Raw genomic sequence first — 26,491 nt, 5'->3', positions numbered from 1 at the left:
AAGATGCCAGGGAGGGATGTTTGCAATGCTTAATAATCTGTTTGTGGCCTGCTAATAACAGCAATCTGGTTAGTTTCTATGAGCTGGCACTCTGCTTATTAGATAGCCTCAGTATTTCCCCTGCTCTCCCAGGGAGAAGTCTCTCATCAATGGGTATGAATCACTGCACATTGTTGTTGTTTTGGAATCTTGTAGCTTGGATGCAGAAATTTAGCATATGCTCAATATACAGTTTCCCCTCTTCCCTCCCCAATGTGGTTTTTATTGCTTTTTGCAGGAGTTTGGCTGAGGTATAGCAGGATCTAGAATATTCATAAAGAGCAGCTCTCCCCTCTCTGGAGGAGTGAGAATCTCAGCTCCCTGCACAGGGTCCTCTCAGACCAGGAATTGTCTCTGATTCCTGCAAGCAAGCAGCTTGGTAGCCTTGCACTGCCTCTCCCCCCCCCCCCCCGCTTTTTAAAGGCAAAACCACCAGATCTTTCACAATTTGCCAGTATTATCTACAGTTTGAGCCTGTTTGTTGTAAGGACCTAGATGTTCCTTAGAATGTAACAATTACAGAGAAATTGCACTGCAAGTTTGCTGTAAATCTTTCAGCCTTAGCCTCTTCTGTTTCCCAGATTATGAGGATACTAGGACTGGACTGCATTGCAAGGTTGTTGTTAACCACTCACTCAGCCTTGACCCCAGCTTCATATGAGCACAGGGCTACTTTGAGCCACGGGGGTGGGTAGTCTAAACATCTAAAATAACAGCGTTGGCATCACCCAAAGTCCATTCAACCTGCAGTCAAAGCAGCCTTATAATAACTGGGATCCGCAGCAGCATTGTTTTGTTGTTTGAGTATTTCTGACAAGACCCTCAGTAAGATACATGGTCGTGTGCTTATTTTGCACAATTATTGCGCCCTCCCAAGGCGCTGAATGGACTTGAGGGAACAAGGGAAAGGGAAGAATACATGATAGTGGTAGAGGGGTGCTTGTTTCTGTTCAGCTGCCCTGTCGGCTTTGGGAAGATCTTGTCAGGCTTCCTCAGCCTCTCTCAGCAGGTTCCCGAGGAGGCTGAACGCCACTTAGGGCTGGGCACTGTTGTATATATAGGATGGCGGGGAGAACGGGGAGGGATGGGAAGCAACAACCGCCATCTTGCTTGAGGGCGGCAGTGGCTTAAAGCGTTTAGAAGTCATGCGGCGGGGTGGCCATTTTGGGTGCGGGCAAGCAGAAAGTGGGCGGGGAGTCGCCGACCAATCAGCGGAAAGGAAAAGCCACAGCGCGGAGGGGGAGGCCCCTGTGGCTCGACTTCCTGCGTGGGCTTCGCGCTTTACACCGGGGTTGCGGTCCGGGCACCGCGCTTAGGAGGAGAACAGCCGCTTGCTTGCCGCTCTCATGCTGCGACCCGACGGCTGCCTCTTGCTGCTGCCGCTGCTCTTCCTCCTGGCGCCGGGGCCCGCCGAGGGGAAGGCGGAGGCGGCGGCCGAGAGGCTGAGCCCCTACTTCGGCACCAAGTCCCGCTACGAGGAGCTGCACCCGGAGCTCCTGCGGGACCCGCTGTCGCTCGGGCCGCCGCAGCCGGGCTTCCCGCTGCCGCCGGCTTCCTGCGCCCCGCTGCAGCTCGGCGCCGTCTTCCGCCACGGCACCCGCTTCCCGACGCGCAAGCAGATCCAGAAGCTGGGCCGCCTCCACGGACTCATCCAGGGAAACGCCGGGAAATGCAACGCCAGCGCCGCCTCCCGCCTGGCGCGCTGGACCATGTGGCTCCGGCCAGACATGGACGGCAAGCTGGCCCCTCGGGGGCGCCGCGACATGGAGATGCTGGCCAGGCGCCTCGCCCGCCGTTTCCCCAGCCTCCTGGCCCGGAACCGACGCTTCGCCTTCGTCAGCAGCTCCAAGCACCGGTGCCTGGACAGCGCCGCCGCCTTCCGCGAAGGGCTCCGGCAGGCGCTCGACGGCCAGCGGCAGGGCACGTCCCAAAAGCATGGTGAGAGGAACCCCGCATCGTTTCCACTCCCAGCAAGCCGTCCATTCTCTGCTTCATTATAACCTGCATGGGCGTAGCTAGGATTTATGTTAGTGAGGGCGGGGACACCCACCTGTCATCGTCCTCTGTTTGGCTCTGTCCAGCAGTTTCCGAATGATATGTCTCAACAACAGGTTTTTTAACCACTTTCTTTTGACCCCAAGAGTGATTCTACAATTGCTACTTTCAGTTAAGTATTTGGAGGGGCGACTGCCCCCCTGCTCCCCACCCCCCAGCCATGCCCATGATAGCTGATGGCACTTTGGGGTGTGGGTGCAGAGGTCCAGATCATTTAAAGACCCCACGGTGGCAATAATGTACCCCACTTACTACTATTATTATTATTATTATTATTATTATTATTATTATTATTTGCACGTATTAGGCACTTTAGGCAAAGAAAAAGCATCAAAATGAAATGCGCCACGTGAAAGCAGTTTGGCGCCTGGGAGTAAGTGTCATCATTGAATTCAGTAGGACAGGGTTGTCAGTAGAGAAGCCTAGGTTTGCAATATGAGACCCTCCCCACCCCCAAGCAGATACATTAAAACCAAGAGGAAAGGAATTAAATTAAAACACACCCCATCCACTTCTAAAAGGCCACAGAGATAGTTAAAGGCCTAGTTATAGAGGAAAGGTTTTGCCTGGCAATGCCAGGCTGGCGTCTAAATATATATAATCATGGCGCCAGACAATACTTTCTGGAGAAAGCATTCTGTAAGTTGGGAGGCACTGCATAAAAGGCACCTTCTGGTGTTGCCACCCTCTGGGACTCTCATGGAAAAGTCCTGCAATGCTGATCACAGGGTCTGGGTCAGTTCAAATGGGGAGAGGCAGCCCTGGAGGTATTGCAGTTTTGAACCGTTTAAGGCTTTATAGGTCAAAACCTGCAATTTGAATTGGGCCGGAAATTAATTGGCAGCCAGTGCAGTTGGGCCAGGATTGGTGTTATATGTTCAAATGGTCTTGCTCTGATGAGCAACCTGGCTGCCAAATGTGAGCCCCACAGATAATATGTTGCAGTAATCTAACCTAGAGGTTGCCAGAGCATAGACGACAGAAGTTAGGTTATCACTGTCCCTGGGCCACCAGCTGAAGCGGATGGAAGACACTTTGTGCCACCAAGGCCACCTGAGCCTCAAGCGACAGCAAAGGATCCAGAAATACCCGCAAGTTGCATACCTGCTCCTTCAGAGGGAGTGTGTAACCCCATCAAGAGCAGGCAACTTCCTATCCATCGGTTCTAGGGAACTACCCACTAACAGTGTCTCGTTCTTATCTGGATTGAGCTTCAGTTTATTGTCTCTCACCCAGTCCATTACCGAGGAAAGACATCAATCCAGCACATCTACTACCACACCCTGCAGGTGTAAATGAGAAGCAGAGCTGTGTGCCATCAGCTTATTGCTGACAACATACTCCAAAATGCCAGATAATGCCACTCAGGAGTTTCAGGTAAACAGCGCGGTGAATGAAATCGAACCCTGAGGAACTCCACATTGAAGTCTCCATGGGGCTGTACAGCACTCCCTAAGCATCATGCACTGGAAATGACGGTCCAAGTAGGACTGGAACCATTGCAAAGCAGCACCACCCACCCCTAACGTGGACAGCTGATCCAGAAGGATTTCATGGTTGATAGTATTGAAAGCTGGTGAGAGGTTGAGGAGAATCAACAGGGGGACATCTCCCTGTCTCTCTCCTCTTTCTGTGCCAAAACTGGGTCTAAACCCTGATTGAACTTAGGGGGTTGGATAATCATTTAAGACCCCAGTCCCAGCCCTTTTCTCTTGATAAGGGTTGCTTTTGTCCCCCTTTGTGTGTGGTACTGGTCCCTCTCCTAAAAAAAGAAGACCTGGCCAGAACTTTCAAATCATAGTTAATGTGCTTATCTAATATTCCTGCTCACTGCGCAGCTAACTTAAATACCAGCCTTTATTGTTGTGGTTTAATACTCGCAAAATGTTTGAAGGCATGAAGGCAGCCTTTGGACCAATAGTAAGGAAAACTGCACTACTGAAAACCTTTTCTAGAGAGATTATTACAGCAGCAAGCAGGTGAAGCAGGGCACTTTTAAGAGTTATACTCACAGGAAAACAACAATTATCTGACACAACAATTTTCAACATCCAGACTCTTGACAGCAGAGCTAGGTTCATCTCCTGCCCTTGGCAAGCTGAGGAATGCCATCAACTCTCAGGCATGTGGTAAAGCCCCAGGACAGGTCAGAATCCCAACAGAAGTGCTGAAAGCCGGCCTCAATTTCTCCCTCATAATACACCTCCACAGCCTTCTCTTGCAGTGTTGAAAACAAGGATCCATGCCACAAGACATGTGTCACCACAGTGTCAGAAGTGGATGCCAGGAATAAATCACACAGAGTAAGTGATGTTAATTCTTTATTGGAAGAAACAAGGTCTGCTCAGGAGTGCCTGGCCTAATGATCACCATTCAAGGTGGAGGTCTGTTCAACCTGACATGTCTCCACACCAAGACAAAAGTGTGGCAGGTTCTTGTCTGCGAAATGTTGTTTGCAGATGATGCAGCCTTGACAGCACACTCTTAAGCAAGCTCTGAAAAGACTCGTCTACAGTTTTGTCCAAGCTCGCATGGAGTTCGGCCTCACCACCACCCTGATGAAGATCAACATATTGGGTCAAGATGTTACCAGCACTCCAGCATCAGCATTGAGGTGGTAGACAATTTTATCTACCTGGGCTCCACCATAACCAGCAACCTTTCCATTGATGCTGAGCTGGACAAGTGCATTGGCAAGGCATCTATCTATGGCAATGGTTTCCCTATTCAAAAGGGTAAGGGAGAATGTGAGGCTAACAACCAATGCCAAGATGAAGGTCTATTGGGCTTGTGTGTTGAGCAGGCTGCTTTATGGAAGTAAATTCATGGGTAACTTATACCCACCAGGAGTGATGCCTCAGTGCCTTCCATATGCATTGCATCAGGTAGATTTTGGACAGAGTCTCTAATAAAGGTATGTTCTCCCAAACCCACATTCCCAGCATGTTCGTAGTTCTGTCTCAGTGACATCCCTGCTGACTTGGTCATGTACACAGAATGGAAGATGGCAGGATCCCCAAAAGGGAGCTGTCACTAGACCTGTTGGCAGACCAAGTCTGCATTACAAAGATGGCTGCCAACATGACACAAAGTCTGGCAACATCAGTCCCGTTGTATGGGAATCCCTTGCAGATGATTGGAGTGCCTGGAGAACGACAGACAGGTTGTGCATTTACAGCAGTGACCAGAGGAGGAATGACTACTCGGAGGAATGCAGACAGAAGAAATGCCATAGCACACCTGCATCAGTGCAGCCAGACTCCTTCATCCGCCCCAGCTGCAATAAAACATGTTTCTCCCTTATTGGTCTCTACAGCCACAGCAGACGCTGTATCTCTCCCAACGGTTCGACTTTATCCTCGAAGGCACACTCCTACATTGGCTCCTGAGACTGATAGAAACCAGCAACAATTATGCTCAGGAACATCTGTTCTTTTTCCTTGTGTTCATAATAGCAAGCATTTCTATTTTATTTTTTCATAAAATGCCTTATAGGTTCTGTTTATTCTTCCGGAACAGAACTGGCAAATTATGAATTGTTTCCTAACTTTCCTTAAATGTTTTTATTCAGCCTTAAATTGACATCCCCCCCCTCGCCCTTCTACATTTATCAATATCTATTTGCCATGCTAAGTAAGTTAATGGAAACTGCAAGTTCAGAACTTGCAGTGGCTTAGAATATCAGAAGCTGGATAAAGAGGGTCAACATGTCTGTGTCTGTTTTATGAGCTTCCTGGAAGCAACTGTTGTATGGAACAGTAGGCTGAATTAGATGGATTTTGTTTTTGTTTTTTAATTAATTTTTATTAAAGTTTCCACAACATTTTCAACACAAACAAATACAAAACAATTAAACGTAAAACAGATATACTTCTGAATCTTAGCTTCATGTGCCTTACTTTCTCGACTTCCTCATACCTCCCCTTGCTGCATTCTCCTGTCAATAAATTTTAAGCAAATCCCCAGCTTATTTCAACTTAATCTTAATAACTCTCATTTTCATTCTCTTATCTATTACCGCAGTTAACCCCTATCTTCCCATTCAGCACCAACCTATCTTTCACCAATCTTTGCATATTTCTTTAAATAGTCCTTAAATTTTTCCCAGTCCTCTTCCGCGGTTTCTCTTCCCTGGTCTCGAATTCTACTCGTCATCTCCGCCAGGCTCATATAGTCAATCACCTTCATCTGCCATTCTTCCACGGTGGGTAACTCCTGTGTCTTCCAGTATTTTGCGATGAGTATTCTTGCTGCTGCTGTGGCGTACATAAAAAAAGTTCTATCTTTCTTTAACACCAATTGGCCAACCATGCCCAGGAGAAAGGCCTCTGGTTTTTTAGTAAAGGTGTACTTAAGTACTTTCTTCAGTTCATTATAGATCTTTTCCCAGAAGACCTTAATCCTAGGGCACGTCCACCAAAGGTGGTAAAACGATCCTTCCATTTCCTTACATTTCCAACATTTGTTATCGGGCAAATGGTATATTTTAGCCAGTTTGACTGGGGTCATGTACCACCTATAGATCATTTTCATAATATTTTCTCTCAAGGCATTACATGCCGTGAACTTCATCCCGGTGGTCCATAACTTTTCCCAGTCAGCAAACATAATGTTATGACCAATGTCCTGTGCCCATTTAATCATTGCCGATTTGACCATTTCATCTTGTGTATTCCATTTCAACAGCAGGTTGTACATTCTTGACAAATTCTTAGTACTGGGTTCTAACAGTTCAGTTTCTAATTTTGATTTTTCCACCTGGAAGCCAATTTTCCTGTCCATTTTAAAGACTTCCATTATCTGGTGATAGTGAAGCCAATCTCTTACTTTCCCTTTTAACATCTCAAAGCTTTTCAATTTCAATCTGTCCCCCTCTTGCTCCAAAATTTCCCAATATCTCGGCCAATTAGCCTCCATATTCAGTTTTTTAACGGCTTTTGCTTCCATTGGCGACAACCACCTCGGAGTTTTACTTTCCAACAGATCTTTGTATCTAATCCAGACATTATATAATGCTTTCCTGACAATATGATTTTTAAATCCTTTATGAACTTTAACCTTGTCATACCACAAATATGCATGCCACCCAAAGAAATTATTAAAGCCTTCCAAGTCCAATATATCAGTATTCTCAAGGAGTAGCCAATCTTTCAACCAGCAGAAAGCCGCTGATTCATAATACAGTTTAAGGTCTGGCAGGGCAAATCCACCCCTTTCTTTCACATCAGTTAGTATCTTAAATTTTATTCTTGGCTTTTTGCCCTGCCAGACAAATTTGGAAATATCTTTCTGCCACTTCTTGAAACAATCCATTTTGTCCAATATTTGTAATGTTTGGAACAAAAACAACATTCTAGGCAATACATTCATTTTTATAACAGCAATACGACCTAACAAGGAAAGCTTCATATTTGACCAAATTTCTAGATCTTTTTTTACTTCCGTCCAAGTTTTCTCATAATTATCTTTAAATAAGTTCAGATTTTTAGATGTCATATTTATACCCAGATATTTCACTTTCTTAACCACCATTAACCCTGTCTCGTTCTGAAACTTTTCTTTTTCCGTTATTGTTAAATTTTTCTCCAAAACCTTCGTTTTACACTTATTCAGTTTAAATCCTGCCACTTGACCGAATTCTTGAATTAATTCTAAAGCTCTTTTAGTACTGGATTCAGGCTCTTGTAATGTAAGTACCAAATCATCTGCAAATGCTCTCAGTTTATAATGTTTCGCTCCGACCTGTATTCCTTTAACCAACTGGTCCTTTCTGATCATATTCAGCAAGACCTCCAGGACCGATATAAAGAGTAATGGAGAGATTGGGCATCCCTGTCGTGTTCCTTTTTCAATGGTAAACTCTTCTGTGACCACATTATTTACAATTAATTTTGCCTTTTGTTCAGAATATATCGCACTTATACCGTTTTCAAACCCTTGACCTACCCCCATCCCCTGTAGATTTTTTATCATAAAACTCCAAGAAATATTATCAAAGGCTTTCTCCGCGTCCACAAATATCAGAACTGCTTTAGTGTTAATGTTCTCTTCCAACTGTTCCAAAATATCGACTAAGTTCCTTACATTGTCTGATAAATGTCTTCTCGGGAGAAAGCCTGCTTGATCCCCATGAATCTCCTCCATCAAAACTACTTTCAGTCTTTTTGCTAAAATGTCAGCAAAAATTTTATAATCCACATTCAATAGGGAGATAGGACGGTAGTTTCTAAGTTGAGTCTTCTCTATCTCAGTCTTCGGTATAAGTGTGATAAAAGCCTCTTTCCACGTATCTGGTGCCCTCTTTCCCTCCAATATTTCATTACAAACTTCCTTCAAAGGTTGTATCAACCACTCTTTCAACACCTTGTAATATTTGGAAGTCAGTCCATCCGGTCCTGGAGATTTGCCTATAGCCATATTCTGAATGGCGGCTTCTATTTCTTGCTCTGTTATTTTCTGGTTCAAGATTCTTTTGCTTTCTTGTGTGATCCTTCTCAGTCCGTTTTTCTCCAAAAACTGTTCTATCTCAGTCTCTTTCTGAGGCCCTTGTGTGTAAAGTCGTCTGAAGTATCTCTGGAAGCAGTCTCTAATTTCTGTTGGTTTATAGATATTCTTTCCATCCACTTCTAAATTTGTAACAGTATTCAATTTTTGTCTCTTTTTTATCTGCCAAGCCAACAATTTGCCACATTTATTAGCTGATTCAAAAGACTTTTGTCTCATTTGTTTAATTTTCCATTCTATTTCTTGGTTCGTCAGTTCCAAGTATTGTGATTGATAATATTTAATTTCTTTCAAAATGTCCCGAGATTTTGGATTTGATCTCAATTTCCTTTCTCCATCCTTTATCTTTTCCAGGATTTTTTCTTTCTTATAATTCTGACTTTTCTTTTTAATTGTGTTCTGTTGTATCAAAAATCCTCTCATCACTGCTTTACTTGCATCCCAGATTATTCTTTTTTCTACTTCAGTCCTCATGTTAATTTCAAAGTAGTCTTTTAATGTTTTTTGGGCCTTTTTACAAAACTCCTCATCTCTAAATAATGAGTCATTCATCCTCCATCTGAAGGTACCAGTTGTTGTAACATCCATCACCATCTTTACCGCATTATGGTCGGAGCATGTTTTGGGGCAGATTTCAACTTTTTTTATCTTCGGTGCCATTTCTCCAGTAATCCAAATCTGATCAATTCTGGTCCAAGTCATTTTAGCTTCAGAATAGAAGGTTCCCTCTCTTTCAAGTGGGTGTTTTACTCTCCAGATGGATTAGATGGATTTTGAACTAGTTCAGCCAGATTTTTTACTGATCTTTTGCTTACTCAAGCTGTTTTTCCAAAAGCCATACTTACCCATTTTACTTTTTGAGGATTATTTAATAAATCACAGAATTCCTGCATGTTACACGTGTCCGCTTTACCACAGAACCTTTAGATTAAATCTTATTCCACAACAGAAATTAAGCTGAAGTGTATAACTATCATTCTCTAACCTTGATCCTCAAAAGTTAGCCTCACTCTCCCCCCTGCACCCTGGTTAGGTTGGATCTTCAAAAACGTTTGTGCGTGCATTTGCTTTTGTTATTGTATGAAATGACACGTACTGTACAGAGATAGCACTTACTACTAATAATACATGGCAGATATGCTTGCACAGGAACTAACGTGATACTCAGTATAGATTGGAAACGTTGGCATTTAAGACATTTCAGGTATGAAATATTGCAGTATATTTAAACATACAAATTTTAGTAATATTAAGGAAATTTAAAATGAATAAATAAAGTGAAAATATTTTATGTAAATCACTTCAATGATTAAGCAATACACTAATTGTGTTAAATAAACAAATAACATAAGACACACTGTTGGTAACTGGATAGTACTGCGTATGCCAGCAGTTAAAATTAATCTTGAACCAAAGGCTCCTTGGGTCATATTCAACGTTTGGGCCATTTGTTCCTCGCTCACGATAAAAACAGTGCATACTGAGAACTGCAACCAACAGATTGAAAAACCAATGTGATTGATGTCAGAGTAGGTTAAATTTACATGAGATTTTCATATTAATTGTTACACAGAAGATAGGCATGTTGAAACACATGAAACATTCCAAGGTTGTGTATTCTGTTTATATGTAGGAACTGGGAGAGAGGAAGATCAGTCTCAGATTTTTGTACTGGGATTTCAGGTAGGGGCGCTCAGAATGCTAAAGAGCTGTAGCACAAAGTTGGGAGATAAGGAATAATGGATGTGCTAAAGGGCACTGAGCAAAATCACTTCCTTAAGTTCCAAGTGCCCAGAAGTGAGGGGTGGTAGTTACTGGGAAGATAATCATAATTTTATGAACTAGGGAAAGTGCAGAGCTTGGTATTTGGAAAGGATAAAATAAGAGCGGTCCAGGATCATTCAGATGGTTGATTTTAGTGAGACCCTGAATAGTGTCAGGCAGGCCATTGCCTGTGGTGATGTAAGTTTATAGTCCCTTGTTTCTAGAATCAAGCCCACAATATTCTTTGCGCAAACCACTCGTCCAGTTTACTTTTAGCAAGGTTTTATGTTAATAGAGGAATTCACAGAACCCTTGGTTTCAGAACCCTTTTGAGAAATTCTGTGCAAAATGCTTTATATAAAAAAGCTTATGCCCCCTGTAGTTTACTTGAAGCAACTACCTTTAACTCAGTGTTTGACAGAAGATTATTCAGTTTTAAGAGTGTGTATTTTGCAACGTGCTTGCTTTTGTGAATTTATATTCCACTTTAAAGCCACTTACGACATTTAACAACCTTTTGCCCTTTCATTTTCAGCCACGACGACAGAAGGAATTGAAACCAACGACAAACTGATGAGGTTTTTTGATCTATGTGAAAGATTTGTTAAAGATATAGAGGACAATGATACGGCTATGCATGAGCTGGATGCCTTCAAGGAAGGTCCTGAGATGAAGGAAGTAGTGGGGAAAATCGCAAATACCTTGTGTCTACCAGTGAATGACTTAAACGCAGGTAATGTTCTTTTATCAGCTTCCTACCTGTTCTCAGTTATTACGAAGAGCAAATAAGCAGTAAACATAAACATCTGTTGGAAAAGCTTTAAAGGTTAACTTTTGTTGAACCTGACTGGGGGACATAAAATATTTACCCGCCCCCCCGCCCAGTGCCTTGTTTTCATTTTCATCACTCTTAGGGACTGGTTCACATAAGTTAAAGTATCTCCGCTCCATGCATTGTATGACTCTCACAAGTGCAGAGATGCACACTTGTGCCACGCAGAGCGAAAACTGAAGCCTAGTTCATGTTTCTGTGGTAGCCTGGAGAGAGCAGACAGTCGTGCTCCATTGAGACACACTCATAGAAGTATTGAAGATGCTTGGGAAAATTTGTACGATGAAGTGCGGAATGCAGAAAGGAAATGGCCTATCAACTCTTGCATGCGGTTTTCAGGTAATGGTGCACACATGCCTATTTCACTGCTACAGTGCTTTTTCTTTTTAACTACAAAACATCCACTACCAGCAAGCTCTGTAGCTAGTAACTAACAATATCCATGTCACGACCCATTATCAACATTGTCTTTTAATAAGCTTTATTTTGGTGTGTGGCACAAGCTACTGGTGTCGGCACCCTTTCAAGAACCTCTGTAGGAAGAGCAAACAACTAAAACTATCTACCACAAGAGCTGCAACTTTTCCAAAATTATGCCTAGAAGAAATGCACAACTAGTTCTCTGTGCCCAGCTGATATCTACCCACAACTGGCTGCTGCCAGAGTTGTTTAAAGAACTGCTGGTGGTGAAGTGTAGAGGAAGGATGTTTGTGGTTGGTTTTCTTTGTAAGTCTGTTTCTCCTGGGTACATGCAGATGTTTGGGGCTGCCTAAAGGAATGCTTTGGCTTGTGGTCAAACACTTAAGAAGCATGAGAAACCAACTATCATACACAAAGTTCTTTGTGGCAACCTTTCCCCCCTTCCTGGGCCACAGGCTAACTTTATTAGATTTCACCAGGAAGAAAGTATTTTCATGAGAAAAGAGAGGTTCTCATCTTGCTGTTGTACAAACTTTATGGATCCAGATGGTGATAGTGCTTTTTTTCTGTGGGGGACCCCCTAAACATTTTGTGAATCTAAGTTTGGCCTCATTGAGGGACAGTATTTCAATACGAGTAGGAAAATGAGAGTACCCCTAAACATATTTTTAGAAGAAAAGCACTGGTGATAGATATTCCACATAACTTTGTGAATCAAGACGGTGTTAGGTATGCCAGTCTGGTACTAAAAACCCACATGCACCCAGTTTAGTGGGACACAGATGAACAGTGAAATGGGCATCTGGATGTGCATTTGCATTAATTATTTGCATTATGGATCTCCTTTTACTGAATCAGGAAGTATTATTTCATTCCACAGTATTTTATCCTTCCTATCAACCGTTTCAGGTGGTTAACATTCCATTCCTATCAACCGTTTCAGGTGGTTAATATTCCATTTAAAATACAACAGAACATCACTAAGCACCAATCAAACACAAAAAGTGGGGGAAAGACATACTTTTATCGGATGAACATAGGTAGTATCATTATTACAGTTCACTATTCCCCAGAGCCACTGCAAACAACTCTATCCTGTTTTTATTTGTGATAGATAAAGGCAGGTGCATCAATTCAAGTTTTCTAGCAGCATAAAAAGCCCTTTCTGTCTCACTCTTGAATTCATTAGGCAAGGGATTTTGAACCATAATTAATGGAGAAGGAGCTCTAAGATACGCAGATATAAATGTAGTAAAGAAGGTCAGTGTCATATGATATAGTATTGACATTTCCGTAACTCCAACTGATGCAGTTTTGACAGTTTCATTTGTCACTTGCCTTTTCTACAGATTGGGTTCTGGTGTCCTTTTTCACTTGACCATCTGAACTAACTAAAGAATATCGAGTTTCCTGTAGTGTACATGCAACAATGATTTCTAGTTACTTTAATCATAACCCTTCTAAGAGTGATTGAAACAAGAGCAGGTAGTAAGATGTTGTCTGAGTATACGTATTCACTTGTAGGATGCATGCTGGGTTTTTTACAGAATATATGATTATGATTCTTTCAATGGTAGAAAGTTTAACATGTTAAGTTTCACCTAACAGCCTTAAAAACGAGGCTTATATTTATACAGTTTGCAATTCTAATTAAGTTGAGTTTTTGAACAAGTTTGTGAATATTTTCAGAAGGGCATGCATGCATAAAACACTCCAGGCACTGATGTGTTCTTGTTCATACAAATCTAATCAAATAATTCATTGCTAATATTTAATACCCACCATGTATTCCGTGTTTGTATCATATGTTAAAAACATGCTTGAAATACATAAAAATCCCATATTTACTAGCTCATTTCTTTTTGCTTATAGTTTGTAGTGTATTATATGTATTGATTCCAGGGATACAGAAGACTACGGACCCATTTGTGGAATTGCAAGCATAGTTCTTGCTTGTCACCCCTCTGTTTGTGCCAGGGATAGGGGAATTTCTTGCCTGCAGGCTAGATCTAGCTCCTGGTGCCTTTGGATCCATTCTGCCTCGTCCCTCTTTGCCCCTCCTTGACACAGTAATTAGACTAGAAAAAAGCTGTTGTTGCCAATGGAAGCTTTTTTTTTCAAAGCCTAATTGATGTACAGAGGATAGGAGTTCAGAAATGAGAGAAAATCATGACCTTGCCCACGCTTGTTATCCATTTCCCAAGATGTTATCCCTGAGGAAATATGACTCTCAGCGTACAAAGGGTTCCCCAGCCTTGTTCTATACACAGGACCTGGTTCCCAGATTGTATCTCTTTTTATTGCGTACCTTCATAGCAGTTTTGTAAAGGGGGGTTTTGTTCACCACTGATGTGGTCCTTGTGTCTTGCCCTTTCTGCATAAACATTTCATTGATGGCTTGTGGCATCCTGCCTGACGTACTGTCGGTGTGTTGCTAACTGTTGCTCTTCTTTACAACAGATTTGGTTCAGGTGGCATTTTTCACTTGCTCATTTGAGCTGGCCATAAAAAACATTAGCTCCCCCTGGTGTTCACTCTTCAGTGAAGAAGATGGCAAGGTAGGTACTGTGTACACATCTGCAACCCGCTTAACTAAAGAAATGGAGAATTGAATGTTGCAATGTATTGTGAAAAAAACTATTATTCGGTCTCACAGAATTATATAGGACATAGCGGGTAGTATTCAGCCAAGAGTAGAGCTGCTGAAAGGGATGCGGGTGGCACTGTGGGTTAAACCACAGAGCCTAGGGCTTGCCGATCGGAAGGTCGGCGGTTCGAATCTCCACGATGGGGTGAGCTCCCATTGCTCTGTACCTGCTCCTGCCAACCTAGATAATAGTAGATAAATAGGTAACGCTCCGGCGGGAAGGTAAACGGCATTTCCGTGCGCTGCTCTGGTTCGCCAGAAGCAGCTTAGTCATGCTGGCCACATGACCAGAAGCTGTACGCCGGCTCCCTCAGCCAATAAAGCAAGATGAGCGCCACAACCCCAGAGTCGTCTGCGACTGGACCTAATGGTCAGGGGTCCCTTTACCTTTACCTAGAGCCGCTGAAATTAATCAGCATTACTCAGCTAAGTCCATTAATGTCAGTGGTCTACCATGAGGAAAACTTAGTTGAATTCTAACCATGAGCTGAAATCTGGCACTCACTTAACATGATTTAATTTGACCAAAACAGCCTACTGAGGCAAATACAAATGGTACCAGCACGGTTTGGTTTTGGGGAGTGTCATTTAACATTCCTGCTCTCGTTAGATACCCTCTCCTACTCTGCCCAACCTTCCAGCCTATCACCCTGAACATCTGCATGTAGACTCTTAGGGTACCAGATGCATATATATTGGCTATTTTCAGTCTCTTTCTAAGGAATACTAAGTTCCTAAAAGTAGCATCTGCTTTTAACAGGGCTCATAACCAATGTCTTTAGCATTAGCTGCACCTATTGACTTCACTCCTGTGCAGGAAAACAATCACTCATATTCCTATTAAATTGTAGACTTCAGTGCTCATTCCCGTTTGCTGTTCCTGGCTTGCCCCTGGGAGGCTTCAACTGCAGTGTTATAAAGGCAGCTCTCCGCCAAAGCATTTGCTCCTGATTGCAATGGTGGTGGGTTAGGAAGAGGAAAGAACCCATTGCCTGGGGTGGAAAACGTGTTATCTATCTATATTGATGGGTTAGGTACCAATAGTTATATGAAAGTTTGTGTGCGTTGGAATGGCATGCCTGCAATTTACTAAAATAACCCTTCTCTGTAACAACTTTTAAATGTGTGTGATACTAGGTTCTTGAGTATCTGAATGATCTGAAGCAGTACTGGAAGAGAGCTTATGGGTATCCTATCAACAGCCGCTCCAGCTGCATTCTTATGCAGGATATCTTCAAACATTTGGACCAGGCTGTTACAGAGAGTAAAAGGTAAAAAGTGTGTGGTGGTGGTGGGAAAACACATACTCTGTTTCGTGGTCCCATTCTAGGTGTCACTAAAATGGTTCCACCTTCTTGAATGTGCCACAGCTGCTATTTGTGGAATGATCAATATATGTAAGCATTCTTTTTTATGTTTTAAAAGACCAAAATGAGTGTGTGCACAGAGCTTTCAAAACTTTTCATGTTGGTGACACACTTTTTAGACATGCATCATTTTGTGAAACAGTAATTCAGTTTTACTAGCTAACCAGAGGTTAAATTAACCCATTTTCAGCCCCAGGAGGAGTGCGAGGAGCATTCACACAACACACCCACACACTGCAGCTAACACAGTAATGTGGTGTAACATGCAATTTGAAAAGCTCTGGTGTAGCAGGTGTTGGAAGAAGGGGACAGGGAATGTGGGTTGGCGAACCTTTTTCAGCCCAAGGGGTGCATACCCTTCTGGGCTATGTTCCAGGGACAAAAAGAGGCAGAGCAACAAGTTTGAATGTTAACTTTGTACAGTAGGCTAGTTTTTCTACACCCCTGCCTCTTCCTACCGTCAGAAAAGCCCAAAGCATCTCAATTCAAGGACTCATTCTAGCCAGCCAAAAGCACTTGAGGCCACAGAGCAGGGAAAGTGGCCTAGGGAGGAGGGGGCGGCCTGGAAAAAGTCCTGAATGTCAGATATAGATGCTTACAAAACAAGAGGATGATTTATTGAGAGAAGTCTCTTCTACGGGACCGCCTCTCCTGGCATGCCCCACGGAGGATCTTAAGGTCCACAAATGACACACTTTGGAGGTCCCAAGTCGCAAAGTGGTTAGATTGGTCTCAACTAGGGCCAGGGCCTTTTCAGTACTGGCCCTGACTTGGTGGAACACTCTGTCACAAGAGACCAGGGCCCTGCAGGACTTGACATCTTTCCGCAGGGCCTGTGAGACACAGCTGTTCCACCTGGCCTTTGGTTTGGACTCAGTCTGACCCTTATGTTTCCCTCCCCTTATGGTTTTGATCTATGGGCTACTTTTAAAATGAAGCTGCATTTTAAATTGTATTTTAACTTGTATTTTAAATTGTTTTTTTTCTTTTTCCTATTATGTTTTTATTGTAATTTTACTGGTGTTAGCTGCCCTGAGCCCGGCTCTAGCTGGGGAGGGCAGGGTATAAATAAAATATATTGTATTATTATTATTATTATTAGATTTAAATTCAATTGAACCGCTATGGTCACAGTTAGGTGTATGAGCAGGTATTTTATTTGGCTTGCAGCCCACTTGCGACCGATTTCCCACTTCAGTTTGGATCTGTGGCAAAACCTCCCTTCAGTTTGTTTCTGGATGCCAGGATATCAAACACATGACTATAACTTTTTATATTCTAAAATAAGTGGAGAACATATGGTGTCCGTTCTTTAGTGAGCATTTATTTTGAATCATTTGCAGAAAGGCAGTATGACTTCCCATCAAACATTATCCCAGTTTTTAGGGCCCTTCCCTGTCACTTTCCTTACTGCAATAAGTCATTTTTATTTTTAAATGGATTTGTTGCACCAGAGCACTTTAAATTGTGCAGACCTAAATATCCATAAGCTATTGAATCCCTCCTGAAAAATAGTGGCAGTCTGTAGGCAGCTGATTGTTAAACAACAAAAAGCTGCAGGAGATCCCAGTTATGAATTGCCTGCATCGTGTCTAGATTTGATATAATTAGGAGCTTTGTGAAACAGTGCTGTTCCTTTTCCTAACAGTTGATGGCAGTATAAACAGAAGATGCTTATCTAAATTTTGAATAGGTTTCTCTTAACTAAGCTTAGTAAACTAAAGTACCTAATTGCCTCCTTTCACCTACCAGCTTTTTCTGAATACTGATAATTGTTTATCCTGACAAGACAGCAGAGGGCAGCTGTTGCCTTCTATGGAGGGTGAGTTGAGACACACAGGGAAACAAAGTGACTTGCCGTATGTGACACTGATTTCGAGTAGATAAGTTTAACTTCCAGTCACTAATCCTCAATTAAAGCTGCAGCTAGATGAGATAACGTATGCAGAGCTAATGTAAAAGAAGCATTCTCATACCTCGTTCAAAATAACAAGCCACTTTTTTATCTACCATTTTTCTATTAAAATGTACTTAGTATGGAATAGTAGAGTATTTACTTGTACCAAGTGTTACTTGTACCAAGAGGCAAACAGTTCTTTCCCACAACATGAATTAATGTTTAAAAAACACTGTGAAATCATTGGGAGTCTTTAAACTCTATTATAATTTGGGGTAGAACTTAATTTTCTTCCATGCGAAGGTAACATTTTGAGAAGTGCCCATCTCTAGATATGTCCTATTCCACAATTCCATTCAGTATCATTCATATACACACACACACACACATATACATATATGACCAGACATTTGACTAAGCCAGGCATAGGCAAACTCCCATCATCCCTAGCTAACAGGACCAGTGGTCAGGGATGATGGGAGTTGTAGTCCCAAAACATCTGGAGGGCTGAGTTTGCCTATGCCTGGACTAAGCTACATAGAAACATACAATTGTAGAGTTGGAAGGGACCCCAAGTGTCATCTAGTCTAGCCCCCTGCAATGTAGGAATCTCAAGCAAAGCATCCAAGGCAGATGCATAGTTGCTTCATAATTTCTTCCTCCTCACTTCGTAAATTGTTTCCCCCCCTTAAGAATTTTAATTTGTATATGATATGTTTATTATAAGGTTAGGTAAAGGTAAAGGGACCCTGGCCCTTAAGGTCCATTCGTGACCAACTCTGGGGTTGCGCGCTTCTGGCGAACCGGAGCAGCACACGGAAACACCATTTACCTTCCCGCTGGAGCGGTCCCTATTTATCTACTTGCACATGACATGCTTTCGAACTGCTAGGTTGGCAGGAGCTGGGACCGAGCAACGGGAGCTCACCCTGTCGCGGGGATTCGAACCGCCGACCTTCTGATCAGCAAGTCCTAGGCTCTGTGGTTTAACCCACAGCGCCACCCACGTCCCCTATTATAAGGTTAACCCCTGCCTTAATAGAGTGACCATATGCAAAGGAAAGCACTGCCTCTGTGCTTCTTAACTGAGGGAGGAATTTCAGCAGGTGCAGCCTATCCTATGCCTGGATAAGAGACACTTTGTGTGCTTAAATCTTCTTCTACACAACTTTTAAACGTTCAGAAGTTCAATTGGGTTATTCAGCATTGTGATTCATTAATACCTTATGACCAAGGATTTATTTGAATCAGTGGAGGTGTGTGTGTTTGTGTGTGTGTGTGAGAGAGAGAGAGAGAGAGAGAGAGAGAGAGAGAGAGAGAGAGAGAGAGAAAGAAAAAAAGAAAGAAAGAAAGATTCTCTTCAGTGACTGGGAGGGATCACTATTTGACATCAGAATACAGCCTTATTATTGACCCTATATGAGATATGCTACTCTGTGTATTAATCTTTGTGTGTTTAGGGATTAGTTTTGTTTGGAATGGCTTTATGGAATGTTTAATTATATAACCTTGTAAAGATTTTTAAGAGCTCTAAACAATTTAGGGGAGAAATTGACTTGTCCCAACCGCAGTGACTTTTAAAACTGCATCCTGAGGTTGAGGAACAACTTCTCTCATTTGATTCCTGTCAGAAGTTAAGACTCCACCTGGTGGACTGTAGCCACAGCCTCAGCTTCTGAACAATGCGCACTGAATTTTTCAAAGCCCTATGAAGTGAATGGTTGTGTTTCTGTTGTGGATTGCGTTTATTTTTACAAAGACACGGCCATGTTTTTAGTCCTCTTGCGTGCTATAGAAAGAAATTGAAGAAAACTTAGAAGGAGCAATGGCAGTCCTCATAGTTGGAATCATGGAATTGCAGAGTTGGAAGGGATCTCAAGGTTCATCTAGTCCAACTATACCTGCAAACCCAGTGACCTTTGGGACGCTATCAGCTGGCAGCTGATGTTCGAATAGAGATAATGCATTACATTCTCTTCCTTACTGAGAACAGTACACAGATCAGAGCTGTTTGGTTGTCATCGGGCCAACAGGTGGTAGGGAGGGCAGCATTAGGGTTGGTTTGAGAATTCAGTGTTGAGCTGTGAGTGCCGAGTTCTGTCACCGTTGCCTTATAAGCTTGGTGCCAATTTCTGCCTGTTTTTTGTCTTCCTGCGTAGTACTGCTTTACAAGCATAACTGAACACAGTAAGGCATGTGTATGCGTAAGACATGCACAGGTTTACACTGTCAGATACTTTTCAGAAGGGCAGGGAGAAGCAGAGCAAGAACTGAAGACACTGCCACTATAGTCAGATAGCTCCAGTGTTATTTCATCAGATTCAGCCTTTGCCAATACAGTGTCCTTCAAATGCTCTAGGGCTACAAGGGCTACAACTCCCAACATGCTGCCTGGAATTGAGTTTTACACTGAGCTTTCTTCTTCATTGCAGCTTAGAAATGAGAGGGTAGCTTCTAGTTATTATATCATTTCAAAAGGCATTTGGTAGTCAACAGAAGGAGTAACAGGAGTCCTTTAACAATGATTGAAGTTGAGATTGTGTAGTCTGGTTAAACACCTTCCTTCTTCTGAGTCATACTATCTGTCCATCTGCGAGAACAGTGTTCCTCAACCTTCGGTTCCCAGGTAACGTTGGACCACGACAACATCCCTGACCACTGGCTAACTGGATGGATCCAAGGTTGAAGAACACTGCTCTAGAGGGTGGGGAATCTTTTCCTGGGGCCATATTGAAAGCTCCCACCTCCTCTCATGGGCCATCGTGACAGGCAGATGGGGTCCAATGGGAACTCCGATGACTGCAGACTTGATGATTTGCACTGACAGCAAGCCTTGCTTTGTCAAGGAACAATAGAGAGTGCTCTCTAAGGCTCCTAATTGTTGGCAAACACGTCTCTACCTGCTCCACACTTAACATTGCAGATAATATCAGGTGTCAGGCAGGTTGGTGTGGCTTGGGGAAAATGGTCTCATAGACCAAACTGGAACCCATGCTGGGCCTGACTAGACTTGTAGACCGGAGGTTACCCATCTCTGCTGTAGAGTCTAGACTGGGACTGGTGGTATTTGAAGTCCAAAACATCTGAAGCAGGCTTCCTCAAACTCAGCCCTCCAGATGTTTTGAGACTACAATTCCCATCATCCCTGACCACTGGTCCTGCTAGCTAGGGATCATGGGAGTTGTAGACCAAAAACATCTGGAGGGCTGAGTTTGAGGAAGCCTGATCTGGAGAGTGCCAGATTGACCAAGGCCGATCCAGCCCTGTGTTATGTATTGTGACCTGCAGCAGCTCACCCAATAGCAAGGGATAGGTTTTAGGGTTTCTGAACACATCTTGACAGCTTGGTGGCAAGGAATTCTGTGTGCTGAATTGACTTTGGGATACCCACTTCCGATTCTTTGAAACAGAAATAAAACTTTAAAATGCCAGCAAGTAAATTCAGATTTGATTGTTTTCTGATATCTCTTTACTGAATGGGTTTGTACGTTACTCCCAAACTCTTATTACACAAGCTAGAGAATTTTGGATGTTGTTGTTTTTTAGTCGTTTAGTCGTGTCCGACTCTTCGTGACCCCACGGACCAGAGCACACCAGGCACTCCTGTCTTCCACTGCCTCCCACAGTTTGGTCAGAAGATAATTTTGGATACAGTGGACTATCTCATTAGGCATTAAACTCCTGAGTTCATGCTTGAGAGAAACGCCTTCTTTCTAAACCACTTAGACACTGCCTTCATTTGTGGGTGAGGCTTCTAAGCTGGCAGCCAACAGATGAAAATGCCAAACATCACCTTTTGCCTAAAGAAAAAGAACAAAGATCTGTTTGCTATGATAGTTTACTAAACAGAAAGCAATTTATGCTGTTCTTTCAGATGTCAGATGTTGGCAGAAACATTTCTGCTCCCAGAATTTTGATACTGATTTCTGATCAGTGTTCAAAAATGTGCGATAGCACATTGGTGCAGGCTTCATTTATTTGAGTTTTATGTTGGAGTTACCTAGCTTATTCTTATGCGCCTTATTAGACTATGCATCACCTGCCAACCTAGCAGTTTGAAAGCACGTCAAAGTGCAAGTAGATAAATAGGTACCGCTCCAGCAGGAAGGTAAACGGCGTTTCCGTGCGCTGCTCTGGTTCGCTAGAAGCGGTTTAGTCATGCTGGTCACATGACCTGGAAGCTGTACGCCGGCTCCCTCAGCCAATAAAGCAAAATGAGCGTCACAACCCCAGAGTCGGCCACGACTGGACCTTATGGTCAGGGGTCCCTTTACCTTTAGGCTATGCATCAGAGAAACCTGAATGTAAGAAGCATGTACTAAGAAGCACAGGCCACATGGTAAAGACTATAGGAAGCAATTACTTTGGTAAAGGAAGCATCTCATCAAACAGCTAAAATGTTCATCCTGACCAAAGACTAAATTCACTTGTGTTGGTTTTCTTAATAAAATAAAAGAAAGAAAGAAAAGAAGGAAATTTGGTATTTGTTGTTTGCATTGGGTCAGTAATTATGGGAAAGGGGAAATTGTATACCTTCATTTCCTTATGTAAAAACAGTTTTTAGTCTGTTTTCTTGGGCTTGCTAAATCACAGTATGGTGGGGAATTTCTTCTGTACTACCCCACCATAAGCACAAAAATATGTATATGAATTCTTGGAGAAATGAGTAATCTATCTTATTTCCTTAATGCTTGCGACCGGTTATAAAGAATTGAGGATATAACATAACTTGTGCAGTACTTTATTATGTCAAAGTGTCATTTTTAAACTTCAGAAGCAGGATACTTCAAAGCATTCTTCTCTAAATGGGACAGGTCAAACAAGTAGTTGCATTTTATTTCCTTCTTGATGTTACAGGTTAACTTAAAGTACCAAGAACTTTCCTCTGTTGAATTAAAAACTGTATTTTAGCTTTGGCTTGTTGCTTGGCCTTCGTATGCTTGTCATAGCTGCTGCTAATAATTCTAAGGCTTGAAAGTTTTTACATTTAATTGTGATGAAAACCTGGATTTATGAACTGGGCTTTGTTTATTCCATTCACAAAACACAACATATGTAAAGCATGGTTTCCCCTAATGCAAATTATAGTTACACCTGTATGTTCCTTTATATAGATTATGTTACAAGCTTCTAAAGGTAGGGGCAGCATAGTGTGATAAGTATCTTATCAAGCTTATTACTGAGAAGCTTGGTTTAGCTGGGACTCTCTAAAGATACTTATTCATTTCTTAAAATGTATACACCACTTGATGCGGGGGGCACACCTCAAAGCAGTTTACAAAAAGAGAAAACTGAGAAAAATCCACAACCTTACTTCAAAGCATACAAAGAATAAAAATACTGGAGTTGACATTCTGCTTTACTATAACATGAGCACATGGAATCATGAGTAACATGGGATCTCGGACCTTTAAATTTTCTAAAAAATATATTAACTATAAATAGTAGTGATGATAATAGTTTTGGGGAGAAGAAACTAGACAGCTGCTTTTGCATTACTTTTTTATATTGTACCATCACCGCGGTACATTAGAGTTACCTAAGCAACATAGACGCTGTAGGAACTTACAATCTGAAATGAAACAGGCATTGGGTCAGTTGACTGTCAAGGTGGAGGAGTGGAGATCATGGGCAGAGATAAAATGAGAAATAGGAGTCAAAATATAGGTTGAGCAGGGGCAGAGAGAGGTCTTGAAGGCCAGGCTTTCTGTTGACTATAGAAGATCATGGGAAGTCAGGGAAGGAAACAAATGATGTGGTCAGATCAGTGAGAAATGAGAATAATTTTGGTTTTGGTTTCTCGATAGACGGGAGAGGACTAAGATGTGAAAGAGGAAGAGGCCAGAGGGCTTACATAAACCAGAGTTGTAGCCACGAGGACAGAGAGGAACAGTTGGATTTTTAGTATGTTGTACAGGGAGAAAGGTCCATAACATGGCCGTTCTAAACAGGTGGGTAGCAGTGGAGAGAAACTAATCCAAGAGAAGCTGTGACACTTTGCCTGGACAATAGGATGAATGAAGTCGTCGCCATTCATGTGCCAAAAAAATCACTACAGAGTGAGCGCATCATCTGTAGATGAGTTGCGAGTTGCACATTCTCTGCTTTGCCATTCATTCTCTTTAGAGAATTGCTCTCTTCCACTGCACCCCAATATCCACATGATCTCAGCTGTAACTGCAGGTCATCTCTTAACCGGGAATGAGATTGAACTCTGTAATCTTCTAGTTCTTTTCTTTAAAATAACATATTATTGTTATTATTATTATTTAAAAAATGATTTCTTGACCAAGTGTTTTTTAGCATGCCATTCCTACGGTTCAGACCACCAAAAGTAAAACAACTCTTTTACAGTAGCATAGTTTGCTAATTCTTGTAACTATACAGTAGTTGTGCCTCACTGCTTGGAACTCCACTACATTAGTAAAAAAAACAGCGTTTTGAATGCGTTATAAACATGCAATACCAGATGGTGCTGGAGAGTAAAAAAATATATATGTGATTTTCCATAGCGTTTCTTTTTCTTTTGTTATAACGATTTAATTTCTGACTTATTTATAGCGTGTTTTCCCCCGAATGTGTAGATCCACCCTTAGATTCATCTGACTAATCATCTTTTGCTTGGCTTTTAAACTTTCTAGTTCGAAGCCTATTTCCTCTCCCGTGATCCTCCAGTTTGGACATGCAGAAACCCTTCAACCTCTCCTTGCTCTCATGGGCTACTTCAAAGACGAAGAGCCTCTTAAAGCTAACAACTACCACAGGCAGATGCACCGGAAATTTCGTAGTGGCCGCATTGTCCCTTATGCCGCAAACCTGTTGTTTGTGCTTTATCACTGTGATCAAGCCGCAACTCCAAAGGAAGAGTACAAGATCCAGATACTGCTCAACGAGAAGCTGCTGCAATTTCCACACACAGGAGAAACAGTTGCTTTGTACACCGACCTGAAAAACCACTATAATGAAGCCCTCCAAAATTGTCACTTTTCCGAAGTGTGCGACATGCCAAAAAATACTACTGAAGGTGATCTGTATATAAAGGGGACAAAGTAGAGGAAGCGTTTTTTGTGTGTGGAAGTGTTTGATAAAATGTAGCTCTTTTGCTTTTGCTACTTTTTAGGAAGATGTACCATCACACTTTAAAAAAACAACTTCATAAACTGGTTTCTCAAATTCAAAAACAAAATTACAAAAACAAAGATACAGGACATCTCAAAACATTCAAACAAACCTCTGAAGCTGTTTCTGGGAAAAAAGCTGCCTTTTTCAGGATCAAGAATTATCTAGGTGTAACCACATGGTATTTGGCATACAGTTTACTTCATAGCTATGCCAGTTATTTAATGTGAATAGTTTGGAAGTTATCGTGGATCTCAATTGCTGCTTCACTGGAATATTCACTTGTGAATACAGCCTCTTATGTACAAACATCTCCTAAGTATAAACATCTCTTATATAAGATTCCAGGTGGTTTTCATGGTTATGTTTTACAAAAAATAATTGGTTTTTGCCAAGTATTTTGGAGACCTTGCATAAAAGGTTGCATCTAGTTAAGTTATACTCAAAATAGTCCACTGAAATAATGGGCTTTACTAATTACTGTTTTTAATGGGTCTGCTCTGAATATGACCTATTTGCGCACAACCCCCAAATTGTAAAGCAATAGAATACCAGTGCTGCATAATCTATTTTCATAATTCAGTCTTTTTTGTGTTTTGTTTTGGTAGCTTTTGCCCAGCAATAATGTGGTTCTGTGGCTTCAAAAAGAGGCGTCGTACGTTTGCCAATTGGGCAGATGCCAATCTGTGATGGGCATTCAGGTATTCTATAATAATAACATTGAAGAGAAGGGGGTCACTGCTTTGAGTTCAGTTTCAAAACGAACAAAATTGCTCAGCTAGAGAGAGCACAGCTGTACCTTGGAAGTCGAACGGAATCCATTCTGGTAGTCCGTTCGACTTCCAAAATATTTGGAAACCAAAGCATGACTTCTGATTGGCTGCAGGAAGCTTCTGCAGCCAATCAGAAGCCCCGTCAGATGTTCAGCTTCCAAAAATAGTTTGCAAACCGGAATAGTCACTTCCTGGTTTGCGCTGTTCGGGAGCCAAAATGTTTGAGAACTTAGCTGTTCGGAAACCAAGGTACAACTGTAGTGCATAGTGTACATTTTAAAGAGGAAATCCATGATGCTTTAATATGGCTTCCCCCTTTAAATCCATTCTTGGGTGTGGTTTCCATATGTAAACTGTAAAGAGACTGCTTTTCCCAACTAAATATATTCAATCATGCATTGAAGCAGGAATTAGTTTTTCAGAATTGAAAATAGTATTATCACCTCAGTCTTGGCTTTTTCTCTCTCTGTTTCTCTGTAACTTTTTTTCATTCCTATGAACCATTCCTGGAAACCGGAGTGTTGTTTTTTTAGTGGGGCATTATCTTGGATACAGTATTGCTAAACACTTTGAAGATTTTGGTTTTGGTTTTTACCAAGAGTTGCTGCTAAAAAAAACCATGCTTTAAAGAAAAATTAATAAAGAACAACTATCCATAAAAGAGACTGCATCGTGGTTATACAGTGTGCAGCGTATCTCTGTGTTAAATTGCTGGTCTATAACGTGAGATACCATACACCACCATTTTGAAGGGAGCTCTTTCTAAAGAGAAGGTTATACTGACAATTTTGGGGAGTGGGGTGGGGAGGGGAGGTTCTTAATTAGGAGTGTCAGGTGAACAAACCTGTAAGGATAGGTCTGTTGACACTGAAGTCTCCTCTATCCAATTCCACAGGAGAAATGAAATGTAGCATATCACATGATAAAGCTACTTTCATACTGGATAAATATAACATACCAAGAACTAACTTAGTTGGTCTTTAAGGTGCTACTGGAAGGAATATTTTTTGTTTTGACTATGGCAGACCAACACGGCTACCTATCTGTAACTGGATAAATATAAGTATTTGTGAG

At 42.0% G+C, this 26,491-nt stretch overlaps 1 protein-coding gene across 1 annotated transcript; it reads left to right on the top strand.

Moving 5' to 3' along the window:
- Positions 1 to 898: 898 nt before the first annotated feature.
- On the top strand, positions 899 to 26,078 carry MINPP1 (multiple inositol-polyphosphate phosphatase 1). Its single transcript, XM_081912981.1, has 5 exons — positions 899 to 1,977; positions 10,898 to 11,095; positions 14,075 to 14,172; positions 15,399 to 15,532; positions 24,167 to 26,078. The coding sequence occupies exons 1-5, from the start codon at positions 1,386 to 1,388 to the stop codon at positions 24,576 to 24,578; spliced, it is 1,434 nt and encodes a 477-aa protein (XP_081769107.1). The 5' UTR covers positions 899 to 1,385; the 3' UTR covers positions 24,579 to 26,078.
- The last annotated feature ends 413 nt before the right edge of the window (positions 26,079 to 26,491 follow it).

The sequence above is a fragment of the Podarcis melisellensis genome, assembly GCF_964234715.1.
Source record: "Podarcis melisellensis genome assembly, chromosome: 5".
Classification (NCBI taxonomy): Eukaryota; Metazoa; Chordata; class Lepidosauria; order Squamata; family Lacertidae; genus Podarcis; species Podarcis melisellensis.
This window is presented reverse-complemented; position numbering and strand designations above follow the sequence as displayed.

What these genes read in the sequence shown, in the direction of transcription:
- MINPP1 (XM_081912981.1), top strand. Translation starts at nt 1,386, where the DNA reads ATGCTGCGACCCGACGGCTGCCTCTTGCTGCTGCCGCTGCTCTTCCTC. An exon ending in GGGCACGTCCCAAAAGCATG is followed by an intron (nt 1,978 to 10,897) that starts GTGAGAGGAACC and finishes TTTCATTTTCAG; the next exon opens with CCACGACGACAGAAGGAATT. An exon ending in TCAGTGAAGAAGATGGCAAG is followed by an intron (nt 14,173 to 15,398) that starts GTAGGTACTGTG and finishes GTGTGATACTAG; the next exon opens with GTTCTTGAGTATCTGAATGA.